Source organism: Salvelinus namaycush, chromosome 1 (genome assembly GCF_016432855.1).
Source record: "Salvelinus namaycush isolate Seneca chromosome 1, SaNama_1.0, whole genome shotgun sequence".
Classification (NCBI taxonomy): domain Eukaryota; kingdom Metazoa; phylum Chordata; class Actinopteri; order Salmoniformes; family Salmonidae; genus Salvelinus; species Salvelinus namaycush.
Genome location: NC_052307.1, coordinates 33,235,969 through 33,258,822, shown reverse-complemented (window position 1 = coordinate 33,258,822; position 22,854 = coordinate 33,235,969). Strand labels below are relative to the sequence as shown.

The 22,854-nt window shown below is 41.8% G+C and overlaps 1 protein-coding gene across 1 annotated transcript in view; it reads right to left on the bottom strand.

The window, feature by feature from the left end:
* Positions 1 to 3,035: 3,035 nt before the first annotated feature.
* Positions 3,036 to 22,854, bottom strand: part of LOC120036860 (armadillo repeat protein deleted in velo-cardio-facial syndrome homolog) — a 104,648-nt gene continuing 84,829 nt past the window's right edge. Inside the window, exons 9-16 of the mRNA XM_038983188.1 lie at positions 15,334 to 15,461; positions 13,606 to 13,756; positions 13,121 to 13,313; positions 9,876 to 9,987; positions 9,687 to 9,774; positions 8,730 to 8,783; positions 8,086 to 8,180; positions 3,036 to 4,289 (exon numbers count right to left, since the gene is read on the bottom strand). Coding sequence (XP_038839116.1) covers positions 4,284 to 4,289; positions 8,086 to 8,180; positions 8,730 to 8,783; positions 9,687 to 9,774; positions 9,876 to 9,987; positions 13,121 to 13,313; positions 13,606 to 13,756; positions 15,334 to 15,461 — 827 coding nt within the window. The 3' untranslated portion in view covers positions 3,036 to 4,283. The remainder of the gene's footprint in view (positions 4,290 to 8,085; positions 8,181 to 8,729; positions 8,784 to 9,686; positions 9,775 to 9,875; positions 9,988 to 13,120; positions 13,314 to 13,605; positions 13,757 to 15,333; positions 15,462 to 22,854) is intronic.

Genomic DNA, 22,854 nt, shown 5'->3' with positions numbered 1-22,854 from the left:
GCGTCTGGAAATCTGCCTGACCTATTTTACGTATGTGAGGCACATTCACTAACGCAACGTTGTCAAATGTTGCAAAGTTGAAATGGCGTTGTAGTGTTGGAAATAGAACATTAAATAAATTGCTACTGTAGTAGCTACGTAATAAATACGTACATTTGATAGACTAGGTCAGGCTTAGACAATAAATTAAAAATACAGGAGGAGTTTGTGAAATATGACTTAAAATAGGAATATTTACATTGTTGGATTCCAAACAGTAACTGATTTGGTATTAGCATGTTTTTTATATAGATTAAATCAGGTCTCATTTAACCATGCAGACAAGAAAGCTATATAAGAGAATAGTGACAACTTTCTGCAATACATTCGTGTTTCGGCTTCAGGTAAAATACATGAAGCTGTATATCCTTACATTTGTGCGGAATACCAAACAAACATACACAGTCAACATGTTCTTTCCAGGCATGGTTTATTGAAAACACACCAAATTTATCCTCTACAAATCTGTATTTTTTCCATTATTTAAACAAGCATAACACTTGCCTCTGGGTATTAGTAAAATTAACATAATACATTATGTCACTGTGGCACCGCTCTGATAGCTACGAAAGCAATAACAACTTACTCTATGAAATCAAACCATTTTTTATGTCTCCATCTTTTAAAAGTTTATAATTCAATGTAATACAAGGCAAATATCCACCAACAGTCTAGACTACACTGAGGACAGAGTGGGTGAATGTGTGAGTGTGTGAAATTAGGGGGAAGGGAGAGATGGATAGGGAGCCTGACAAAGAGAAAAGAGGTAAACAGAGAAAGGGATGAGGGCGGAGGGAGGATAAAGCATGATATAAAACACATTTTCTTGATCTACCATGGAAAAGGTTAAGGCACATGATAGTTACAAACACATTTGCTACTGATACAGTTACTTTATTTTGAAGAGTTTGAATCAGTGATATCTACACAGGTAGGTCTTGCCCATTTGATTCAATTTCTGCCCCATTTTCTTGCATTTCTTTCACAGCATCTTGCTTAGTAAATGTACAATTAGTTGTACATCCACAAACAAGCTCCTGGACTACTTTCATATGTATATAAATACAACGGCAGGTCCTTTGGTTGTGTACTCCAAAATGCAGTCAGGAATAGACAGTCAGAGATGAATAATCCAATGAAAAGCACATAGTTCTGAGGACGTATGTCGACATGGAGAACGTTTACATTATTACGTTACTTTTCTCTGAAATCAAAAGTTAATACATGTACTTTTTAATCTTTATTTTATCACATAAGTCTTTGTAAACACAGTGTAAAATATGCAAGCTTTATAAAATCACATCACAAAGAAACTCAGACGCAGGCACATGCCATTCTCCTATAGCCGACGCATGAGTTGAGCTGTTCTGTAGTGGAGGCCCCCCTCACTAGTCCCAGGATTGGGAGAGAGAAGGTTCATAGTGCAGTGTCCACATGGAGATGGAGAAAGACGAACCACAACACCACTACTAAATCTTTACCCACGTGCAGTTTAGCTTGTCTTTTGTCCCTTTAAAAAGACAACGGCGTAATCTTCTACTACATTTCAACTGCCTCTAGAGAGAACAAAAAATATAATAAAATCGGACTTTGTATACTTTGTACAATGTGATGCAAATTCTGCCTTGAACCACATGAAACTGCTCCCCTCTCTGTTCTCTGCGGATGTGAATTACTTGAATATCCAATTACACCACAAAAACTGGCACTTAAAGAATATATAAACATCTGTACATTTGCTCATGCTGGTTTCAAATAGTTCTTTAAAGATGCATTGGCAAAATCAAAGCACGTTTTTAGGTTATCAGCGACTATATAATTGCAGTGTGAAATGAAATGGAATTCTAGCACTGCTGTCTATCCCTGCTGCTGCATCCACCCATCTTGAGTGACCCCTGCTGAACTATCCACTTCCACTCTCTTTCTCCCCCTCCCTAATCTCCTACAAAGATTTGGAGACCAGGTCATCAGTCCATCACACCTTTAAAAAAAAGCTGAAGATAAATGTCTTCTTTTTTCAATTTTGACAGTACAAAATATAAATATGTAATTAACACGACTCTACATATTTGACACACACCTAAATGATGTAGTTATTTCTGTTTACAAACATGGTGATCCTTTATCCAATGAATGTGCTTCCGAAACGACCTGTTATGAGTACACAATTAAGTTTGTCTTTTTTTTTTTTTTTTTTTTTTTTTGCTTTTCTTTGACCCTAATATACATTTATAAAACCAACAAAAATATATAACGCTTTTAGGTTCTACCCTTTGACAACAGGAGCATGTACACTGAATAAAAATATAAACACAACATGTAAAGTGATGGTCAATGTGTCATGAGTTGAAATAAAAGATCCCAGAAACATTCCATAGGCACAAAAATATTATTTCTCTCAAATGTTTTGCAAAAATGTGTTTACATCCCTGTAAGTGAGCAGTTTATCCTTTGTCAAGATAATCTATCCACCTTACAGATGTAGCATATCGAGAATCTGATTAAACTGTAATCTGATCCTTACATAAGTGCACCTTGTGCTGGGGACAATAAAAGGCCACTCTAAAATGTGCAATTTTGTCCCACAATGCCACAGATGTCTTTAGTTTTTAGGGAGCGTACACAATTGGCATGCTGACTGCAGGAATGTCCACCAGAGCTGTTTCCAGATAATTTAATGTTAATTTCTCTACCATACGCCGCCTCCAATTTCGTTTTAGAGAATTTGGCAGTACGTCCAGCCTCACAACCGCAGACCACATGTAACCACCCCAGCCCAGGACCTTCACATCTAGCTTCTTCAGAAGGGGGGGGGGGGGGGGGTATTTCTGTCTGTAATAAAGCACTTTTGTGGGGTAAAACTCATTCTGATTGACTGGGCCTGGCTCTACAGTGGGTGGGCCTGGCTCCCAAGGGGTGAGCCTATGCCCTCCCAGGCCCACCCATGGCTGCACCCCTGCCCAGTCATGTGAAATCCATAGATTAGGCCCCAATTAATTAATTTAAATGGACTGATTTCCATATCTGAACTGTAACTCAGCAAAATCTTTGAAATTGTTGAATGTTTTGTTTAAATTTTTGTTCAGTGTACTTCACATAATCCTCTCCCTTCCTTCATAAACGCAATCCATTTATAAACAAAATGTCTTATATCCTATTCAACTTTATTACACATCAATGGCAAATAGCAACCAACCGAGTAAATCATATACCTTCAGCAAACAACCACGACTATCGATTCAGAAAATATATTTTCATTTTGTTTTACTCAACAGCTATAAGTAACCCAACCAAATGTACATGTAATTTCACTTCCCTAACTCCAATCAACACTTGCAGGTGTGTGAAATTCTTGTGGGTTTATGAACTGAATCAGCACCCAGTCAGTCCCCTATGCGTTGCACAGCAATGATCCCAGTGCACTTAAAGAAACACAGTGAACCATTGTATGCCAAATATGTTTGAGAGCCTTCGCGTGTGAAAAGCGTATCTGTGGAGTCTGCTACAGCTCCTTTAAGCGACGCTCAAGCATCAAGTCCCCAACTTAAAACCACACCAACATTCATCTGCCATCTACCACACCAGTCCACACTTCTTCAAACTAAAATGAAAAAGACAGACCAGATAAAGAAAAACAATATTACAAACAAATACAATTTACAGTGCCTCGAGGAAAGACAAACAAAAATAAAATGGAAACAAAAAGCTAAATTGTTACATGGAAATAAACATTCGGAAGCAAACTTCATTTTGACATGAAAATTAAATAGTTAATTTTCTCTTTCCCCTTTCCCTCCACCTTTGCAAGCAGTAGAATCAACAAACATAACGTTCTCTCCTGCCTCACACCACCAGCAGCCATCCTTAGAGTAACCATAAAGTTAGAGCTTTAGATCACTTGTATGTCTAGGAGGATAACTGCCTCCATTCTTCCATCCTGACACCAGAGCTGCTCCAGTCAGTCCTCATGTTCGTGTACACTATGTTTGTCCATCCAGTGGGAATGTAGATACGAGTAGTAGTAGAAGTAGTCATTTTTTGATTTTCTGTTCTATACATTTCATTTGCTGATTCAAAAAGCTTGAAACATTGGCTGATGGATGATCACTTTTGTTGTTTTGTTTCTCTCTCTTTCATTTACAAAGTCTATCTGCTGGCGAGTCAACATCAAAATAAACTCCATGTGTTATGACAGTGATGACATGGGAGATCCTCATCTAGTTGAGATGTTGCGCTGTTGTTATTTAAGCCTAGAACACAGAAAAAAACAGAGCGAGATGGGGACACTGGTGATTATGTCAGATCTGAACTCCTATGTAGAACAGGGGACGCGTCCCAAAAGGCACCCTACTTAGCGCACTACTTTTGATCAAAGCCAAATGGGCCCTGGTCAATAATAGGGCGCTTATAAAAGGAATAGGGTGCCATGGGACGCAGGCCAGGTTTTTTAAGCAGTTGAATAATCAAGCTTCTAGAGTAAGTCAGAGGGCACAGTGACCAAGTGGTATTACAGTAACTCAAAATCACAATACTAAAATACATAAATCAATATTCCTACATGCTTGAGAGATGTCAAATCCAATGTAAAATGGAGACAAAAGACAGAGAGATGTTCGGATGACATGTTTGAATGGCAGCTGCAAAAAGACAGCTTGGTTAACACACAAATGAAGTGTTGACAAGCTGAATGCACCGACCTGTCTGTTTAAACTACCTGCACACAGCTCTGACACCCATGCATAACCCACAAAACACGCCACCAGAGGTCTCTTCACAATCCACACACACATGTACATTGTAATATTGTTGGATGGTGGTATTATACAATTTGTATTGTAGATATGTAGTGGTGTAATAATGTTATATGATGTACTGTTATCTTTTGTTTTATGTGTGATGTAAGTGCCTTAATGTGTTTGGACCCCAGGAAGAGAAGCTGCTGCCTTGGAAGCAGCAAACGGGGATCCCTAATAAATACAATAGTGAAGAAGGCCTTTCGTATGACTATCCTGTCTTACATGATTGACTTAATGTCCATTTTAAGCATGTCATTGTTAGATTAGATATGTTTTTTTGTTCATTAGCATTGACTTGACAAGATCATGTGATGATCCAAATATTTTTAAAAAGCCGTATTGTCAATTGTGTGCTGATAATCATTTTGCTTTTCAGACATGAGGAGTCAATCAAAGCTGTATAGCTGATCCCTTACATTTCACCTAGGAGGATGAGAGTGATGGGAGAGCAACGAGAGAATATTGAGACTAACAGCAATGAAGACAGACAGCCCTTTGCTTCCAAAGAGCTGTTGATGATCAGCCACCTACCACAGCTTCTCACCCACAGCAGAAACACTCAGCGATTAGTGATGGGACAGGTGGACAGATATGAGCGAGTGATGAGAGGATCCTGTATAATGAGCTGTAACGAAGCAAACCCAGAGCAGCTAGCCTAGCACACACGGTCATACAGCCAAGCCAGAGAACCTCGGAGTAGCTAGCCAAGGCTAGCCTGGCCAAGCACAGACAGTCCAAGCCAGTCCAAGGCCAGGCGAGCCTGGCCAAGCACAGACAAAAAGAGGTTTGGTGTAAGCCAACTACTCTGGGCCAACCATAAACAAACCAGCAGTGAAGTGTGTGAGGGCTAAAATAGAAAGGTGGTGGAGCAAACAAAAAGGAGACTAACAATCCAAAAGGTGGAAAACAAACATTTGTAAGACCTACCATGCATGCATTTAGACCCAGGAGTCAACAGGCTGAGGTTTAACGTCACAAGCATCCACCAGATTGACTGCAGGCCTGTTACTCCTGACATAGTGTTTCGTATTTGTGTCATTCTGCAGCAACGGGAGAAGGGGTTAACAGCAAATCAAAGAGGTCAATAAATATAGTCTTTACAGAGGAGTGGAATGCCAGGGTTAGTTCCTTAGCATAAAGGAAGCTTTTAGAGTCCGAAAAAGGCGATTAGAAACAAGAAACGAAATTACGCATGCAAACAAACAGAGGGGGACAAAGCAGTTCAAACAGCAGTTGCATTTTGGGTATCAGCCTTCTGGAGGTGTAGAAAGCAGGGTTGAGCAGTTTTGATTATTTCTGTGCTTAAGTCAATTCAAAACAAGGGGGGTGGGGCTGTAGGCATCAGAGGACATATCTGCCACCTCTAGTCCTGTCTGACAGCTAATTTGCCTCTGGAGGTTTTGCAGGACTTAAGAAGTATGTTGATAAGCATTTGTGTCTCCAGGCTGCATAGCTGCCAGTTACACACTAAGCACTTATTTATGTCATCTTCAGACCAAAAAACAGCTGCGGTCGGATAACCGTGTTAGTTGAAGTTCAGAGTTGGGAAAGTTACTTTCTAAATTGAATCCGTTAGAGTTACTAGTTACCTTTCCAAAATTGTAATCAGTAATGTAATTTTTGGATTACTTTCCCCTTAAGAGGCATTAGAAGAAGATAAGAAGGATACATCAAACACATTTGGTGTGTCATCATAGTGGTCTCGCTCAGGTGGAACAAACGTAAACTTTATCCAATGCTGAATTGAATGCCATTGAGAAAACAGAAAAGTGTCAATGTATTTTTTTCAGCAAATATCAGTTCTAAATTTAAAAGTAATCCAATAACTAATCATCTAGCTTTATAGTATCTAATCAGATTACAATACATTAGCTGGTAACAGTGGCGGATTTAGGTACAGGCGACATAGGCAGCTGCCCAGGGCGGCACGGGGCGCCCGCAAAAAAATAATCAGAATGGTTACATTTGCGCGAACGGTTTTCTATCGCTCATTTGCACGTCACATCAATGATATGTCACCATGTGGGAGTGTGGGTCAATTAACCTTGTCGGAGTGGGCGCCCTGATTCTAGTTTGTGAGCTAGGCAGGCTACTGCCTGGGAAAGTCTCCCACTCAGATGGGGAGGGGGGCGGGGGTAGGTTGACCTCAGGTCTACCCACTGGAAGCCCCAGGTAGGGGGAGCGGGCGAATCTATCAAATAGAGCACCTCTAACTTCGTACAGTACTAATGCAATTAGTAAAATCAGTCACACTACGAAATGCTACCAAATAAACCACAATTCATTCATAATACTGTGAATATATAGTTTCTCAGACATATTGTTGCATTTTTTCCCTGGTTTGTGCGAAATCGTTAAGAATAATATAAAACCAGTCTGCACACCACCAAGGTGAATTGGTTTAGTCTTGACTCTTGGTTGACAGTGTTGGGGGATGGGTAATGTATTGACGCTCGAGTGCCAAATCAACACAAATTTGTTTCCATTCGTCTTCGTCTTATTTTTGTATATATTTTTTATAGTTTTAAATGTTATGATTATTTATTTGTGTTGTTCCAATAAAAATGACAGTTAGTGCAGAATGAAGGGGGGTTCACCCAGGGAGTCATACAAGCTAGAACCGCCACTAGCTGGTAATGTAACTGATTACAGCTAAAAGGTTTTTTGTAATCATATTACATGCAACTGATTACATGTAATCAGTTATTCCCCAACCCTGTTTTGTGTCCTATAATTATAATCATCTCAAGAAGCAACTGGGGGGGACTATAGATGAGGACAGCAAAATGTGTAAACATCTCTTTCCCATTCTATTAGTCTGAACTCATGGTAACTCTATTCATTAAGTCTAGCTGTGTTAGCATGTTTGACCCATCGAACCACCTCTAGTTCATCACTACCAGATATTCCTGTGAGTCTCTCTCTCTCTAGATGGAGGAGCAGGACTTAACCAGTCCCACATGAATTACTTTCACAATCACCAAGTTTACGCTCAATGATCTGCTGTCTGCATCCAGTAAATTGGACTGATAGATCAGTGGCACCCGGCTCGACAGACGACATCAACTGCTGCTTAACTCCTTCCTTAGAAAGAGCCTGGCATGGGCATGTGGGCAAGGGTACTAAGAGAGACGGGTTTAGGCTATCTTAACAGAAACGGAGCATCGCGACTTGTGTGCTTTAATAGCCTGATCCACTAGTCAGTGTAGCTGTAGATGGGCCGTAACGGGTGGGTCTAGACCAGAAGTACCTTCAATGGCTCCCGTTCTGTCAGGTCCACTGACCCGTCTCCACCGCTCTTGTACTTGCAGTCCTTGTCTCTCTGGTCGATGGTGGAGTAGCCATCTAATATGAGAGAGCGAGAGAAGATCACAGAAGGATATCACTGTTAAATGCTTGGATGGAAACTACAGTAGACTAGCTGCATGCAGCCTTCCAGGACTGGAGTGGCGCACATCTGACGTAGAGGAAGAACTCATTAGTTAGAGAGGAAACAAGACAATTGTTTGCATTTTCATTGAAAAGAGGAGCACTGAGGAAAACATTTAAAATCAGAAAATAGCCCACACTTCCTGTTGCCATCTGTTCTACTGAATTAGCGCCCATCCTTATACCTCTTGTTAAATCTCTTGTTAAGAGAAGGGTCTTGCATACAGCATCATAAGTAAAACAGTACTGCACTGTCTACTGTTACAGCATCCTAACAATGAATAACTTTGTTCATTCCAAATACTGCAAAAAATTTACCCTACAATTTTTTTTATAGAATTTCCATTTGGGCATTGGTGTTGTTGGGGTTCTAGAACTGTCTGTAGTCCCTAGAGATCAGAACATTGCATCTGGGACTACTAGCGTTCGTCGTCGGCGATTGAGGTCATGCAAACTCGGTCTTACCTGGACCAAGCTCGTCCATAGGTATCATATCACCACTTCCATTTTTCTTGGTGCCTGAAAAGCATTTATATGCCGTTTTAATCATGAGCACCACACACACAATTGGTTTGATTCACGAGCCAATGTTGCTTTCAGGCCAATGGTCCTCAGTCACTGTCTGCTGATACACTTAACCAGTAACGCAGGCAGGCTGAGAATGGGTGTGAATGACAACGGCACCTCATGTGTATGCATGGTTGGGGAAAAAAAGTCACAAGGCCAGAAACAAGAAGACAAAAGTGCTGTCATGCCCCCGACTCCTCTGTCAATGAGATGTTTAGTTTATTAGGCTGCTACAGTACCTCCCTTTATGTCAGGGTTGGGCAATAATTTTGGCTCGAGGGTCACATCCGGATTTCAGATTCAGGCCAGAAAAATGACAGCTATTTGAAAACCTATAGGTTCATTATAATTCCTTCATAGTTTTGATCTACTTTTAGACGTTCAAGAGTGGCCTAGAGTGTTTTTTTAAACAACCCCCCCCAAAAAAAATATTATTCCTGTGGGCCGGCTTGACACCCTACTTCATATCCTACTCTACATGCTTGGATTTGCATTTGGAACACACTATTGGATTAGATAAATCTACCCACGATGCATCATTCTCCACACCATCCCAATTGTACTGACTACAGCACATGAAGATCACCAAACCACGCAGCAGAACAATGAGGGCGAAAGGTTTCAAGCACAGCGCCCCTAAAGTGCGTATTATAGCTATGAGTGAGAACACACAAAACAAAGTCCAGATAGAGCCATCCTCCTCAGCACTCATTCTAATCAAGACTTCTGATGCACACACCAGCGGTTTCCTCCATAGATTCAGAGCAGTTATATTATCTATGGTTTCCTCACTCAGTTCACCACAGTAGGCCAGGCCCGGAGGATCCCCAGTCTCGCCTGCCATCACAGACTGACCTTGGTTCTTCTCCATCAGGGGCAGGGTAGTGTCGTCGTAGCCTGGCTTGCCGTTCTTGGCTGCTTTAGGGGCGCCGCTCGCTGTAAGCTGAGAGGGAGAGAGTAGGGACACACGTGTACTTATTGTGGATGTGTGTGAATGTGTGTGTGCATGTGCGCGCGTGCACGTTCTTCTACACAGCCGTGTACCTGGAAGTGGCTCTTATTCCATCCTTCCTTGGTCAGGGTGTTCCTCAGGTCCTTGTAGCTCCACACCGTCTGCAGCACGTGGGAGGCAGCCTTGTTCTCACGTGGTGATTGGCTGGGCGAGACAGGGGGAAAAGCAGGGTCGCGGTCATAAGTGCAGACCATAGCAAAACATTTAGCAGTGGAAAACGTTTCTGCAACAAAAACGTGTTTATTGAACAAGCTCCGGTAGTGTAGTGAACACAACCCAAAACGTTGGACCCAACCAATGCCGGCAGCTAGTGGAGGCTGGAGCCGAATGCAATCAATCTCACATTCAAAGCCATCATCCATCTATTCCCACTGATGGCCCCAGGAACTTGCTTTTAATTCACACCCCAATGGCCGCACACATTTCCTTTCATTCAATTAATTAAGTACTCCTTAGCCCTTAGTGTTAATTACATGGGGGGGGGGGGGGGGGGGGGGTTCTCCATCACTTCAAAGTCAATCTCATGGGTTTAGGGAAAACACATTTATTTGGTATTGTTGGAGACTATTTGACTTGAGCCCGTTTTAGTCCATTTATAATTGTATAATTAGCCTAGCAGCAGTAATGCTCATGTTATTGGTTAGATGGAATAATCTAACGGGCATTGTATTTGGGCAGATGGAAAATAGAAAGGGAGCGTGTCTCAGAGGCCAGAATGATCCCACGAGGGATGAAGAGGAGCCATGTGTCTGGAGTACCAGCTGGTAGACCATCATGACTTGTCTATAACACCGGCTTACATCTTTACTGTTTTATATCACTACATACTTAGTATGAAGATATCACTTTTATATATTCTTAAAGATTGAATGTTACACCTTGCCCAAACCGGCTGCGCGCGTGCGCCATCGTGCATACATTTATTTTGCCCCCCCACACCAAACGCGATCACGACACGCAGGTTAAAATATCAAAACAAACTCTGAACCAATGACATTCATTTGGGGACAGGTCGAAAAGCATTAAACATGTATGGTATTTTAACTAGTTAGCTTGCACTTGCTAGCAAACGTTAATTTATCCTGTTTAGCTAGCTTGCTGTTGCTAGCTAATTTGTCCTGGGATATAAACCTTGAGTTGTTATTTTACCTGAAATGGACAAGGATCTCTACTCCGACAATTAATCCACATATAAAACGGCCAACCGAATCGTTTCTAGTCATCTCTCCTCCTTCCAGGCTTTTTCATCGTTTAAATTATATGGTGATTGCATCTAAACTTTCATTGTATTACCACGACTACTGGCAAAACAGTTTTCTTCTTTCTATCACCCACGTGGGTATAACCAATGAGGAGATGGCACGTGGGTACCTGCTTCTATTAACCAATGAGGAGATGGGAGAGGCAGGACTTGCAGCGCGATCTGCGTCAGAAATAGGAACGACATCTATTTTAGCCCTTGGTGTCGCAGACGCTCGTTGGCGCGCAAGCAGTGTGGGTGCAATAATTTAATAACATGGGTTTCTAAATTTATTTTGCGACGCTCGCGCACGCGACGTGTCCGGTCTGGTCAGCATGTTAGGTTTAAGCTTTTTGCATGTGAAAAGTGTAATTATTTAGTGGACTGCAGTAAGACAATTAGGAATGTGTACTCCCAATAACTCAAGGCCTCTCCTGACTGATAAGAAGCCCTGTTAAAGGCATGGAGGGGTCTAGAAGAAAAAGAAACGCACACCTATTTTAGGCGAGGTGCTGGCTAGCGGAGTAGAAAACTTAAAAATAAAGGAGAGCCGCACACTCTAGGAGCTCAGATGCAAAAATATTTAATTTACCAACGTTTTGACAGGCAAGCTGTCTTCATCAGGGTACAATCACAGACACTGCGGGATGACTCGTTTATATATAGTGTCAAGACACACAGGTGTCTGTAATCATGGCCAAGAGTGGCCTAATATCATTGGTTAATTTCTCAAATATTAAAATGGCATAGAAAGAGCAACATACAATAAATACAAATGGATAGCATACGATCATAGACTCACTTAGGACCACACAAGCCTACAAACAACCACAATGGCAAAGTCACAACAACCACAATGGCAAAGTCACAACAATCACAACAATCACAAGAATGGCTTCAGATCAAAGTCCACGTTAAGACCGAAGGCATGGAGGGGCACAACGTTTTCCCCAACATGAAGAACAGACTCAGTTCCTGCCCAGCAACAGAGACTGATTGTTCATCCTAGATATAGGAGGGCCTAGTTGGAAGGTATAAACATATGTGCTTGTGTGACCTGTATGGTGTGCTAAATATAGTTTGAGCTTCCTTTGGTGCCCGACTGGATTTGTACCAGAACTTTGAACCTAACACTATTCAATAAAGTACGGGTGTAAAATCCTCATTGGAAACTAATCGTAATTAAAATCATCAATAGGTTGTAGAATGACACATTGTCAAAAGAGACATTATCGTCTCCCGCTGACTTGATCAAGTAGATCAGATCAGTCAATGGAAAATGAGGACAGTGATATGAAATAAAGTGGAAACTGGGAAATCTTTCAAACATCTCTTGAATTCCTATTCATAGTACTTAGTATTCCGGTGAAGTGCACTATAGTAGGTTTGATGGAAACCAGACACTACACGACACGGGCTAATCTATTCAATCTCAGTCATGTTCTACAGATCGAAATGATATGACAAGGAATCCAGCTTATAGCACTTTATATTATTAAAAAGGCCATTAACGCCCATCCTGGAGGACGTGAAAAGGCACGGGGTCGTTACATTGTACATGGCCAGCAGCAGACAATCCTGGTTCTGGAGTGATTGCAGAATATACTGTATATCATGGATATTATTAATGTGACTATATTATTAATTGCATTTAAAGACAAAAAAAAAAAAAAAAGGATGGACACCTCTCTCATGGGGAGGGAGGCCCGTGGCACATGTAGTCATTACTGTACTTGCAAACGGGTATAGTATAGCTAATGTGAAAACCATTCAATTGTTTGACTGCCTTATGCTCTGTTGTACTGCGCTGTACTATGTTGTAAATCAAATCGCAATCAAAGTTCATTGGTTGTGTACACCTGCAAATCTGTGTACGCAACCAATCAACTTTGATTTTATTAGCAGGTGCAGCGTTACTAGCTCCAACAGTGCAGTAGAATGTCTAGCAAATACAACACAAACACACAAACAATACAACAATAAAAACAAGAAGTCAAGAAATGTATTGTATTGGTCTGTACTGTGCCATCATCCTACCTTGTCTTGTTGATGGCCACCAGTTTCTCGATGGCCTGGGCCTGGATGAGGGAGCGTGCGTTCTCGGAGCTGTCCGTCACAATCTCGTGGATGGTGTTGAGGATGGCCACCACTGTATCTTCCTCCAGGTTCTTGGCTGGCCGCTGCTGACCACTGGGCAGGTTACTCACCAGGTCCCTCATGGCATAGCTCCCTACAGGGCAGGGGTCAAAAGGCAGGGTGCAGAGGGCATTGTACAAAATGTTCGATATCAAGCAATTAAAATTTGGACTAATCCACAATCATTCTTATCTACAATAAGTAGATTACACATTCCTATTCAGCAAAAGACATACACAGGTTCAACAATCATATTCTTATCCTCATTAACAGCTATCCAATCTCAACGTATTCCAAAGTGTTTTATCCCAACCTTGTTCTGTTTGCCCTACAGAGAGGCCTTGTGTTGACCATGTGTGGTCAGGTTATGTGGTCAGTGATCGTACCGATCAGGTCTTTGTTGCGGCGGTCGATGGAGAGGTTACGCAGGGCGATGGCCACGGCTCGGACCACCTTGTCAGCATCAGAACGCAGCAGCTCCACCAGGATGGGAAGACCCTTCTCCTTCCTCACAGTGGCTCGTATGTAGTTGGACCACTGGGGACAGAGAGGGAACAGATTGGGTATAGGATTGCCTCCAATATGAATCTTCTCTTTGTGTCAGACAGGGTTCAAGTGACCTTTCTATTTAAAAAAAAATTCTGTGTATTTATTTATTTGTCTGTATATATATATATACACACACACAATTTTACTGCTCTAGGGATGAAATTATTGTTTGGATAAACTTATTTAGTATATATTTTTTTACTCTTTATGCGATACGCAATGCAGAGAACGCCAGAAAAATAATTATCATTTAATTACTACAGTGAATTATTGTAATGTTGGTTTATGTGTCAATTAATCCCATATGGGATGGGTTGCCAATTGACGATTTGACACGAACATAAAATGTCATTCATTCATTCATGCTGGCTATGGATAACCAGTCTATGTAGAGAGAATAATATCAGCCAATACAGACACACACACACACACCAACACACGTGCGCCCGCTTGCACGCCCGCCCCCCCACAGACTCTATTATTGTACAGTAGCACAGCCAACAGTTGATTTCTGGATTTGACCGTTTTTGGTTGTTGTCTCTGATTAAACACACATTTTCCTCTCTCTTTTCCTGTAACACAACACATTAAGTTTGACATGAAAGCGCTCCCCTTTGCTGAACACCGTTACCCCCCGGAGATGTAATTAAACTGGCGCAACACCAGACCACTGGGTGGCAGTAGTAAACCTAAAAAACAGACAGCACCTAGTCAAACAGCTAGGGAGCAGCAGGGAGAAAGGGATGAAAAGAGGATAAAAAAAAAAAAGATAAGCTTTGAGATATCCTCATAGGGAGCGGGGACAAGTAATGTCCATCTCCTCGATGCCAGAGGTTTGACGTGTTAGCAGCTGCCCTAGAGCGTGGACAGGCGATCAGCCTCCTCAGCGCAAACTGAATGGAAAACCATGGAGGGAGGGATGGAATCTTTCTCTATATATACTACAACAACAAACAAAAAAAACAAAAAATCACCAGTGCAGAACAGTGATGGAAAACAGAGCAAAAAGGAAAACGGGGACAGTTTATACAGGGTGTACATGTACTGTAGCCTCACATGTTATACACACGGTACAGGTTATGGGTAAGTGTTTTGTTTTAAATGAACAAAGAGATACAAGTTGGACTGTGTTCAAATCGATCTAACATCTCGTCTGTTGTGTTGTGTTGTGTTTCTCCAACTGGAGCCTAGTGATGCATGCCGTGGCAACGGATATGTTTACAGCGTGACACAATGTGTTAAACTGAATCACGATGGCGCTAGCATGCCAGTGTTCTCTAGGCCTAACATAGCCACTGTATTGACTATGAACATTCCATTCCTGAAGGGATGGGAAGGGAAGGGAAGCATGAATAGCCTCCGTACTTTAAACTAGTGATGGTAAAATAAGGCCCCTGAGCTGGACGAGGGACCACACTCTTATTACTCACTACAGTAACCAAACGGAGAGTGTTTGGTAATGACACTGCAGAGCTCCATTCGGGATAACTGGTCCTTCCTATTGAGGTTCAGAGACCTTAATCGCCTTAATTACAATGTGTGTGTGTTGTATGTGTGAGACTCACGGTCCACTGTCCGGCACTGAGGTTCTGCAGGGCCCCTGCTGCAGCCTCCAGAGTGTTGTAGTTCTGGCTCTCAGTGAGCAGAGACAGGTACAGCCTCACTACCTCTGGCTGGTACAGCAGCTCAAAACCTGCAGGGACAGAGAGAGAAAGAGAGAGAGAGAGAGAGAGACATGGAAGTTAGACACAGAGAGACACACAGGGTACAGTAGACACACTGGGAGGCAGAGAATCAACAGACTGATTATTAAACAACTGAAATAAACAGAGACATGTAATGTAGCTTAGCAACAGAGACAGGCAATCAGAGTCTGTGAAAACTGCTCAGATAATACTGAGATCTCTAATATAAGTCTCTCCTCACACGAGTCTGGCAGGCAAGACTATTAGGTGTCTGTCAAATTATGGAATTATTATTACTATTCTCTCGCTCACTCTAGTAAATCGCATTAACAGCAACGTGATAAGACATGACAAACAAGGGTGCCAAGTCTACCCAAGCTATTGTTACCACTGGGTAGACAACTGACATACATTTGCTAACAATTAAAAAATGGCATTGTCATTATTCCATAACTACAATGGAAGAACAAGTGTAATTACATACTGATACTACTCGTACTACTACACAGTATTACTAATACTACTGGTAGTTAGTCTGGTGTAAGTGTGACCAACTCTTAATAGGTACAGTAGCTCAGTCACAGATAACAGTCATCGGCCACTCACAGAATCAGTGCTTTTCTATAATAATAGAGACATCGGCTTAATTGCCACTTTGTAGCTCTCAAAGTACAAATCTCTGCTGTGATCGATGACCTCAGTCACAAAACTCTGCCCTGATTTTATTGAGTGGAGGGCGTGAGTAGGGCTGTGGCGGTCACCAAATTTCGTCAGCCTGTGATTGTCAAGCAAATAACTGTCGGTCTCAAGGTAATTGACCGTCAATTAACATAAACACATTTAGTGTCTCCTGCCTTCCCACACATAACCTACAAGCCATTTTAAAAAGTCAAAAAAATCCATGTAATATAGCCTACACCTTCACAATAAATCCATGAATTATTTTTGACATGCTTGGTCCTGATGTGGCTATGCTAAATGGCTGTGGGCTTCACTAGTTCATTTAGTAGACAAGATTTGCTTAGAATTCCGTGGGATTATTTTAAAGTATGAAGAATACAATTGAACAAAGCTGAATAAAATATAAATATTTTCTCCAAACGATTTGAGGGAGTGCGCACATGCGGCTATTCTGTGTTAAGTGGTTAAAGAGTTAATTTAGCGTTGTGCCCTTTTCCGTGAGTGTGCTGCGCAATCCGAAGCGTCTCTCACTCACATGGCTCTCCGTCACGTAATCAGGTCTTTCTCACAGGCTACAAGTGAAGACAGACATCAGGGACTAAACTGTGCACACCCTTATCCAATTCCGAGGTGCATATTGAAGATATTTGAAGAACTGTCCATATTTACTTTGTCAGACAACAAGATGAGTAGGCCTAAACAGCAAAAGCATTAGCCTATGTCAATCTACTATCCCCCATAGTACAAAAGTTGACCGATTGGTCAGCTTGTCCTTTTGTGTGAGAAATAAATATTCCAAACATAGTCTGGGACAGTTGTGGGATACGATAGATCCCAAATGAATACAACCACTAGCATCAAAAAAAACTTTATATGCAACATGGCTGACGCAACAGATCAGAACATTTAGCTTAATGTTGATAAACTGTAAGGCTATTTCTTCACATTAGAAGCGTTGCAATGTGCACATGATAGTTGGCTAATAAGCTCAAATGTTCCAAAAGGGCAATCAATTCGCGGGAAAACACCATTCTCAAAAGTGACCACAAATGCAATTATGCATGTAATGCTTTTATTATAAAAGGCGCATTTTTATGGTGAAAATTATCTCCCCCAAACTTGATACTCACACGCTGCTTATGTATGCCAGTTAGGCTCTACACCCCTTGTAAAGAAGATTAATGTGCTTCATTTTAAGAAGTTATTTGGACACTTTAGTTGTGATACCAACCTTATTAAAACATATGGACTAGGCTACATGAGGTGTGCGACTATGATTCGAACAAGTCGCAAAAAGACCGTGTTTCTTATGCTGGGCATCATTCACAAGTGAAAATATATAATTCACAAGTGACAGGCTAATATTGTCACCCATCAGACTACTCTTGGTAATACGGTCACCGCAACAGCCCTAGGCGTGAGTTCCCTCTTAGGTTGTGACATTTCAAACAGACCTCAGTAATGGCAGCTGATAGCAAGGTAAAGCGGAGCTTGTTGACATGGCCGGATCACTATGACTACAGATTATAGTTTAGGACTGTGTTTACACAGTTTAGGATCAGGACAGTTTAGGATCACTTAAACTATAAAAAGGGGAGAGCAAATGTCATTGTTTGTAATGATGTGAATATTGCCACTCATAACCTGGTACTTCTCTCATTTAGACTAATTTGCACACAAATAAATAATCTGTTGCCACAGACAAAGATTCAGTCAATCTTACAAGACATTGATTTTTACAACAAATCATCACTCACACCAGGACCATAAATACATTAGGATTGTGAATCATGAGATAAGTAGATATTGATTTCACATATACAACAAAATCGAGTATCTGAGAGCAACGTTTCTCTGTCTATTTAACACAGTCAGTAAATGGATAGCTTGGCTGTGATGGTGTAATTACATTATCAGCTATCAGATGTCTCAGGCTGGTCAGAAAGAGGCAGAGTGTATATCGAACCCCTCTCTCCTTTTCCACTACCAAGGTCACCACAGGCTGTTTGACATCCCAGGGGAGGATCACTTCTCATACTGTAATACATCCACACAAACAGCCAGTCGCTACGGAAGACAGCTTGGCTTGGCTCTATGGACTCAAAACCAAGTACTTCAACCTTATCAAAATACATTTGTATTCACATTCTCACAACCTGACAGTCAAGGCCTTCTGCACTTTAACGTCTGGTGGTTCGGAAAAGACTGCCTTTCCTTCAGTGTTTTCTGAATAATAATGTCCGTCAGAACGCACACATTTTAGTAGCTTGTTGGTAGTTGAACTAAATTCAAATGTTTTCAGCAGTTTTTTTGCCATGTAGTAACGTAGCTAACTACAGGAACTTGTTTTTGCAAAAACAAAAAAGGAAAATATGGGTAAAGTACGCAATCATTTCCTTTATCGGCATCAGACCTGCATAATTGTCACTAGAAACCTAGTTCTTGTTTTTAACAGGCAAGTTTTCAAATTCTCTTAAGAAGAAAGAGAACTGTTCTATCAATTTCTAGTCTGACATTTCAGATTTACATATGATTTTCACAAATTAATTTGGATGTAGTTAACTAAAGTTACTTTGAAGAAGTAGTTAAGTAACCTATATTTCTCTTAAGGTTGGCTTTAGTGTAATTCTTCCAATGTGATGTAATTTGCAGCTTGGTAAACTATATTTTCAGAGTATCTTCCCTAACACACACACAATTATTCACTTGCATTCACAGAGCTTAAAATGAAAGAAAATAACCATCAATCTATTCCATGTTATTTGAAGCAGTCCTTTCGAGAGGTATATTTTAAACCCATGAATTATGTGGGCAAGAACACATGAATACTTTATGATTGATACATGGTGGTTGGTGAGGCACTCCATACATTCTTTGGTAGAAATGAGAAGGCTGAAAGCCTAAGTAATAAACTGAACAAAAATAAAACGCAACAATTTCAAAGATTTTACTGAGTTACAATTCATATAAGGAAATCAGTCAATTAAAATAAGTGATCCTCTTGAATGAATGTGGTCCTAATCTATGGATTTCACATGACTGGGAATACAGATATGGACGTGGATCAGAAAGCCAATCAGTATCTGGTGTGACCACCATTTGCCTCATGCAGAGCAACACATCTCCTTCGCATAGAGTTGATCAGGCTGTTGATTGTGGCCTGTGGAATGTTGTCCCACTCTTCTTGAATGAATGTGTGAAGTTGCTGGATATTGGCGGGAACTGGAACATTCTGTCGTACACGTCGTTCCAGAGCATCCCAAACATGCTCAATGGGTGACATGTCTGGTGAGTATGCAGGCCATGGAAGAACCGGGACATTTTCAGCTTCCATGAATTTTGTACAGATCCTTGCGTCATGGGGCCGTTCAGTATCATGCTGAAACGTGATGGCAGTGGATGAATGGCACGACAATGGGCCTCAGGATCTCGTCACGGTATCGCTGTGCATTCAAATCGCACATCAATAAAATGTCATTGTGTTCGTTGTCCATAGCTTATGCCTGTCCATACCATAACCCTACCTCCACCATGGGGCACTCTGTTCACAACGTTGACATCAGCAAACCGTTCGCGCACACAAAATACACATGGTTTTCCATCTGCCCAGTACAGTTGAAACCGGGATTTAACCGTGAAGTGGCCATCGTAGGTGAGCATTTGCCTACTGAAATTGGTTACAACGCCGTACTCCAGTCAGGTCAAGATCATGGTGAGGACGACAAGCACGCAGATGAGCTTCCCCGAGAAGGTTTCTGACAGTTTGTGCAGAAATTCTTCAGTTGTTCAAAGCCACAGTTTCATCAGCTGTCCGGGTGGCTGGTCTCAGATGATCCCGCAGGTGAAGAAGCCAGATGTGGAGGTCTTGGGCTGGCGTGGTTACACGTGGCCTGCGGTTGTGATGCCGGTTGGACGTACTGCCAAATTCTCTAAAACGTCATTGTAGGCGGCTTACGGTAGAAATTCTCTGGTGGACATTCCTGCAGTCAGAATGCCAATTGCACACTCCCTCAAAACTTCAGACATCTGTGGCATTGTTTTGTGTGACAGAACTGCACATTTTAGAATGGCCTTTTATTGTCCCCAGCACAAGGTGCACCTGTGTAATGGTCATGCTGTTTAATCAGCTTCTTGATATGCCACACCTGTCAGGTAGATGGATTATCTTTGTAAATGAGAAATGCTCACTAATAGGAATGTAAACACATTTGTGCACCAAATTTGAGAGATATTAGCTTTCGGTACGTATGAGAAACGTCTGGGATCTTTTATTTCAGAAACAGAGGCAGTTTGCCCTCTTAAGGTCCTTACTACTGAAAAGTGTCTGTTCCAGGTGCGTAGGAGTCAAAATCTTTTATTTCAGCTCATGAAACATGGGACCAACACTTTACATGTTGCGTTTAGATTTTTGTTCAGTGTAGAAAGTGGTGAAAGCCTTATAATTAATAAAAGTACTGCTTGCTTCAATGGATGACGCCAAGAAGAATGCTTGGATATCTGGAAGGGCCTTTTACCATGACCTTAATGAGGAAAAGAAGAAAGATAAAGTCTAGAGTCAGACAACTTACTCCAAAAGCCATGGAGAGGAGACGCGAGGGAGCAGAGCTGTCTATTTCTGCTACATTCTACATTCTGGGCATGAGCAGACCTGTCTTCAGGAAATGTACAAACCTTGAATAACAATTTTCAAGTCTAAATCTGGGGTTCACACCCATAATTTTGAAGGAAGAGGAAATTGGGGATGTGGGACTGGCTGGCTTTGGTCCATTCATCCTGGGGTTGCCAGATCCAGAAAGTCCATAGAGCGGTTTCCTTTCAGAGCTCCTGTCCTCATCCCTCCAGAATATCCCTCCACAACCATGTAAACCAATTGTGGTGCGTGGAGAGAGGGTTGCCAGTTGTAACCAAAGAAAGATGCTTGTTTGTGTTGAGGATTCAGGTTTCTAAGGAGCTCTGTGAGTCTGAGAGGCCACAGTATGTGAGTGATCAAAGAGAGGCCAGCTAAAGTGTGACTGACAACAAATGAGCTGCTTTCGTCTGAGGCTTAAACAGCAGAACGCAGCTCGGCAGCAGAGTCAGTAAAACAGTAGAACAGAAACAGACAGAACAGCAATACGTTTCTCCATACGACTTCGCTTTTGTCAGACATTGTCAGTGCAGACTCTGCAAATTCAAGGCCATTTAAAAATCAGACTCACTGGCTTCACAGCAGGCAGATTATTTTCGCACCAAGTCTCAGCCCTGTTCAAACCTCCCAGTGCCAAGTTCACTTTAAATCCAAGACAGTGTTTTAATAACCAAGAATCTGTAAATAAACAATCCTACATTTCCCCGTTCCCCGCTCTCTTGTAATTCCAGGCAGACAGTTATGAAATTGCCATTTCGGAGCCAAGGGCTCAGATAACGTGGCCAAGTACTGTTCCCTCAGAGACAGATGAGAAAGGAGAGACATTCATAGGGCATTTAAACTCATTCCTAGAGCTCTCTCTGGGATCTCCACATGTCCAGCCAATGAAGATGTGCTCCAGAGCTCGGTGTCCATGTCCACAGTTGACATAGAAATTAACCTTACAGAGTTTTACTATGGTTTGCAGTCAAATTTCAGTGGACATGCATAGCGGTTGGGATTAGCCACAGAGATTACCCATATCATTTGTTTTTCTGGTTTACAGTGCACCTTCATAGTTCACCTTCATGTCAGACTAGTTAGTAGGCTATAGAGCAGAGGTCGGCAACAGGTGGGTGGGGGACTGTAAAATCACCAGGAATTCTGCAAAAAATGTCCCAAGAGACACATGTGATCATATCTCAATGTAATTGAAGGTATGAAATAATTGCTATTTTCAAATCATCTATTTTTTAGGGCTTAGTTGTGGTAAATTTGCAGTGTTATAATTATGTTCCGGCCGCCCCCGTCCATTCACTCTGACTGGAGTTGCCTACCCCTGCTGTAGGGTGACGCTGTACTAGTATAGCACAGCCATGCCATGTACAGTGTATTACCTGCATTATTTACCACTTCCTCGTCATTAGTTAGCGCCTACCTGCTAGCCAGACAGGTTGTAAGCTGGGAATTCTAATTCATGGTGAATAAATCAGCTGTTGCTTTGACATCCGTCCCCCTATCGCTGGTTCTTAGAGCCACAAACCCATATTGCACTCTCCCTCAAGGCCTTGCCATGTACCGCACATCTTATAATTCTACAATTAATCTAAAGAAAATGTTGACAAACATGAATGCACACACACCCCTCCCATCAATCCCCACCCTACACACAAACATTACCCTCCCCTCTGGGTGCAAGGCTAGCATGTACAGTATATTCCCTGTACATTCCATGCCTATATGTTTTCTCCAGTAGACGTCGGTCAGATGAGTGGTGTGTTGCTGTGGCCTCCCCTTTCCCAAGCAGTCAAACGCTAAGAGAGAGCGGGACATCAAACCAGCGAGCTGAGGGACACACGGGGAGGCCCGAGATCACTTCTAAGTTAGCTGATAGGGCGGCGACAAACTCAAATGCTGGTGGCTCAATTTGGGGCTAACAGAGTAGAGAGGAGAGGAATAGTGTGCTGCACTCCGGGTGAGAGTGAAAGTAGGTTACAACAAAGTAAAGTCGAGGTGAGTGAGTGATGCAAGTGCTCATCAATTGACTATTAGAATAATAGGGTTCAAGTGGGTTCACTCTTGGCTGCAATTAAAAGTGCAGGTGGCTTGACAAG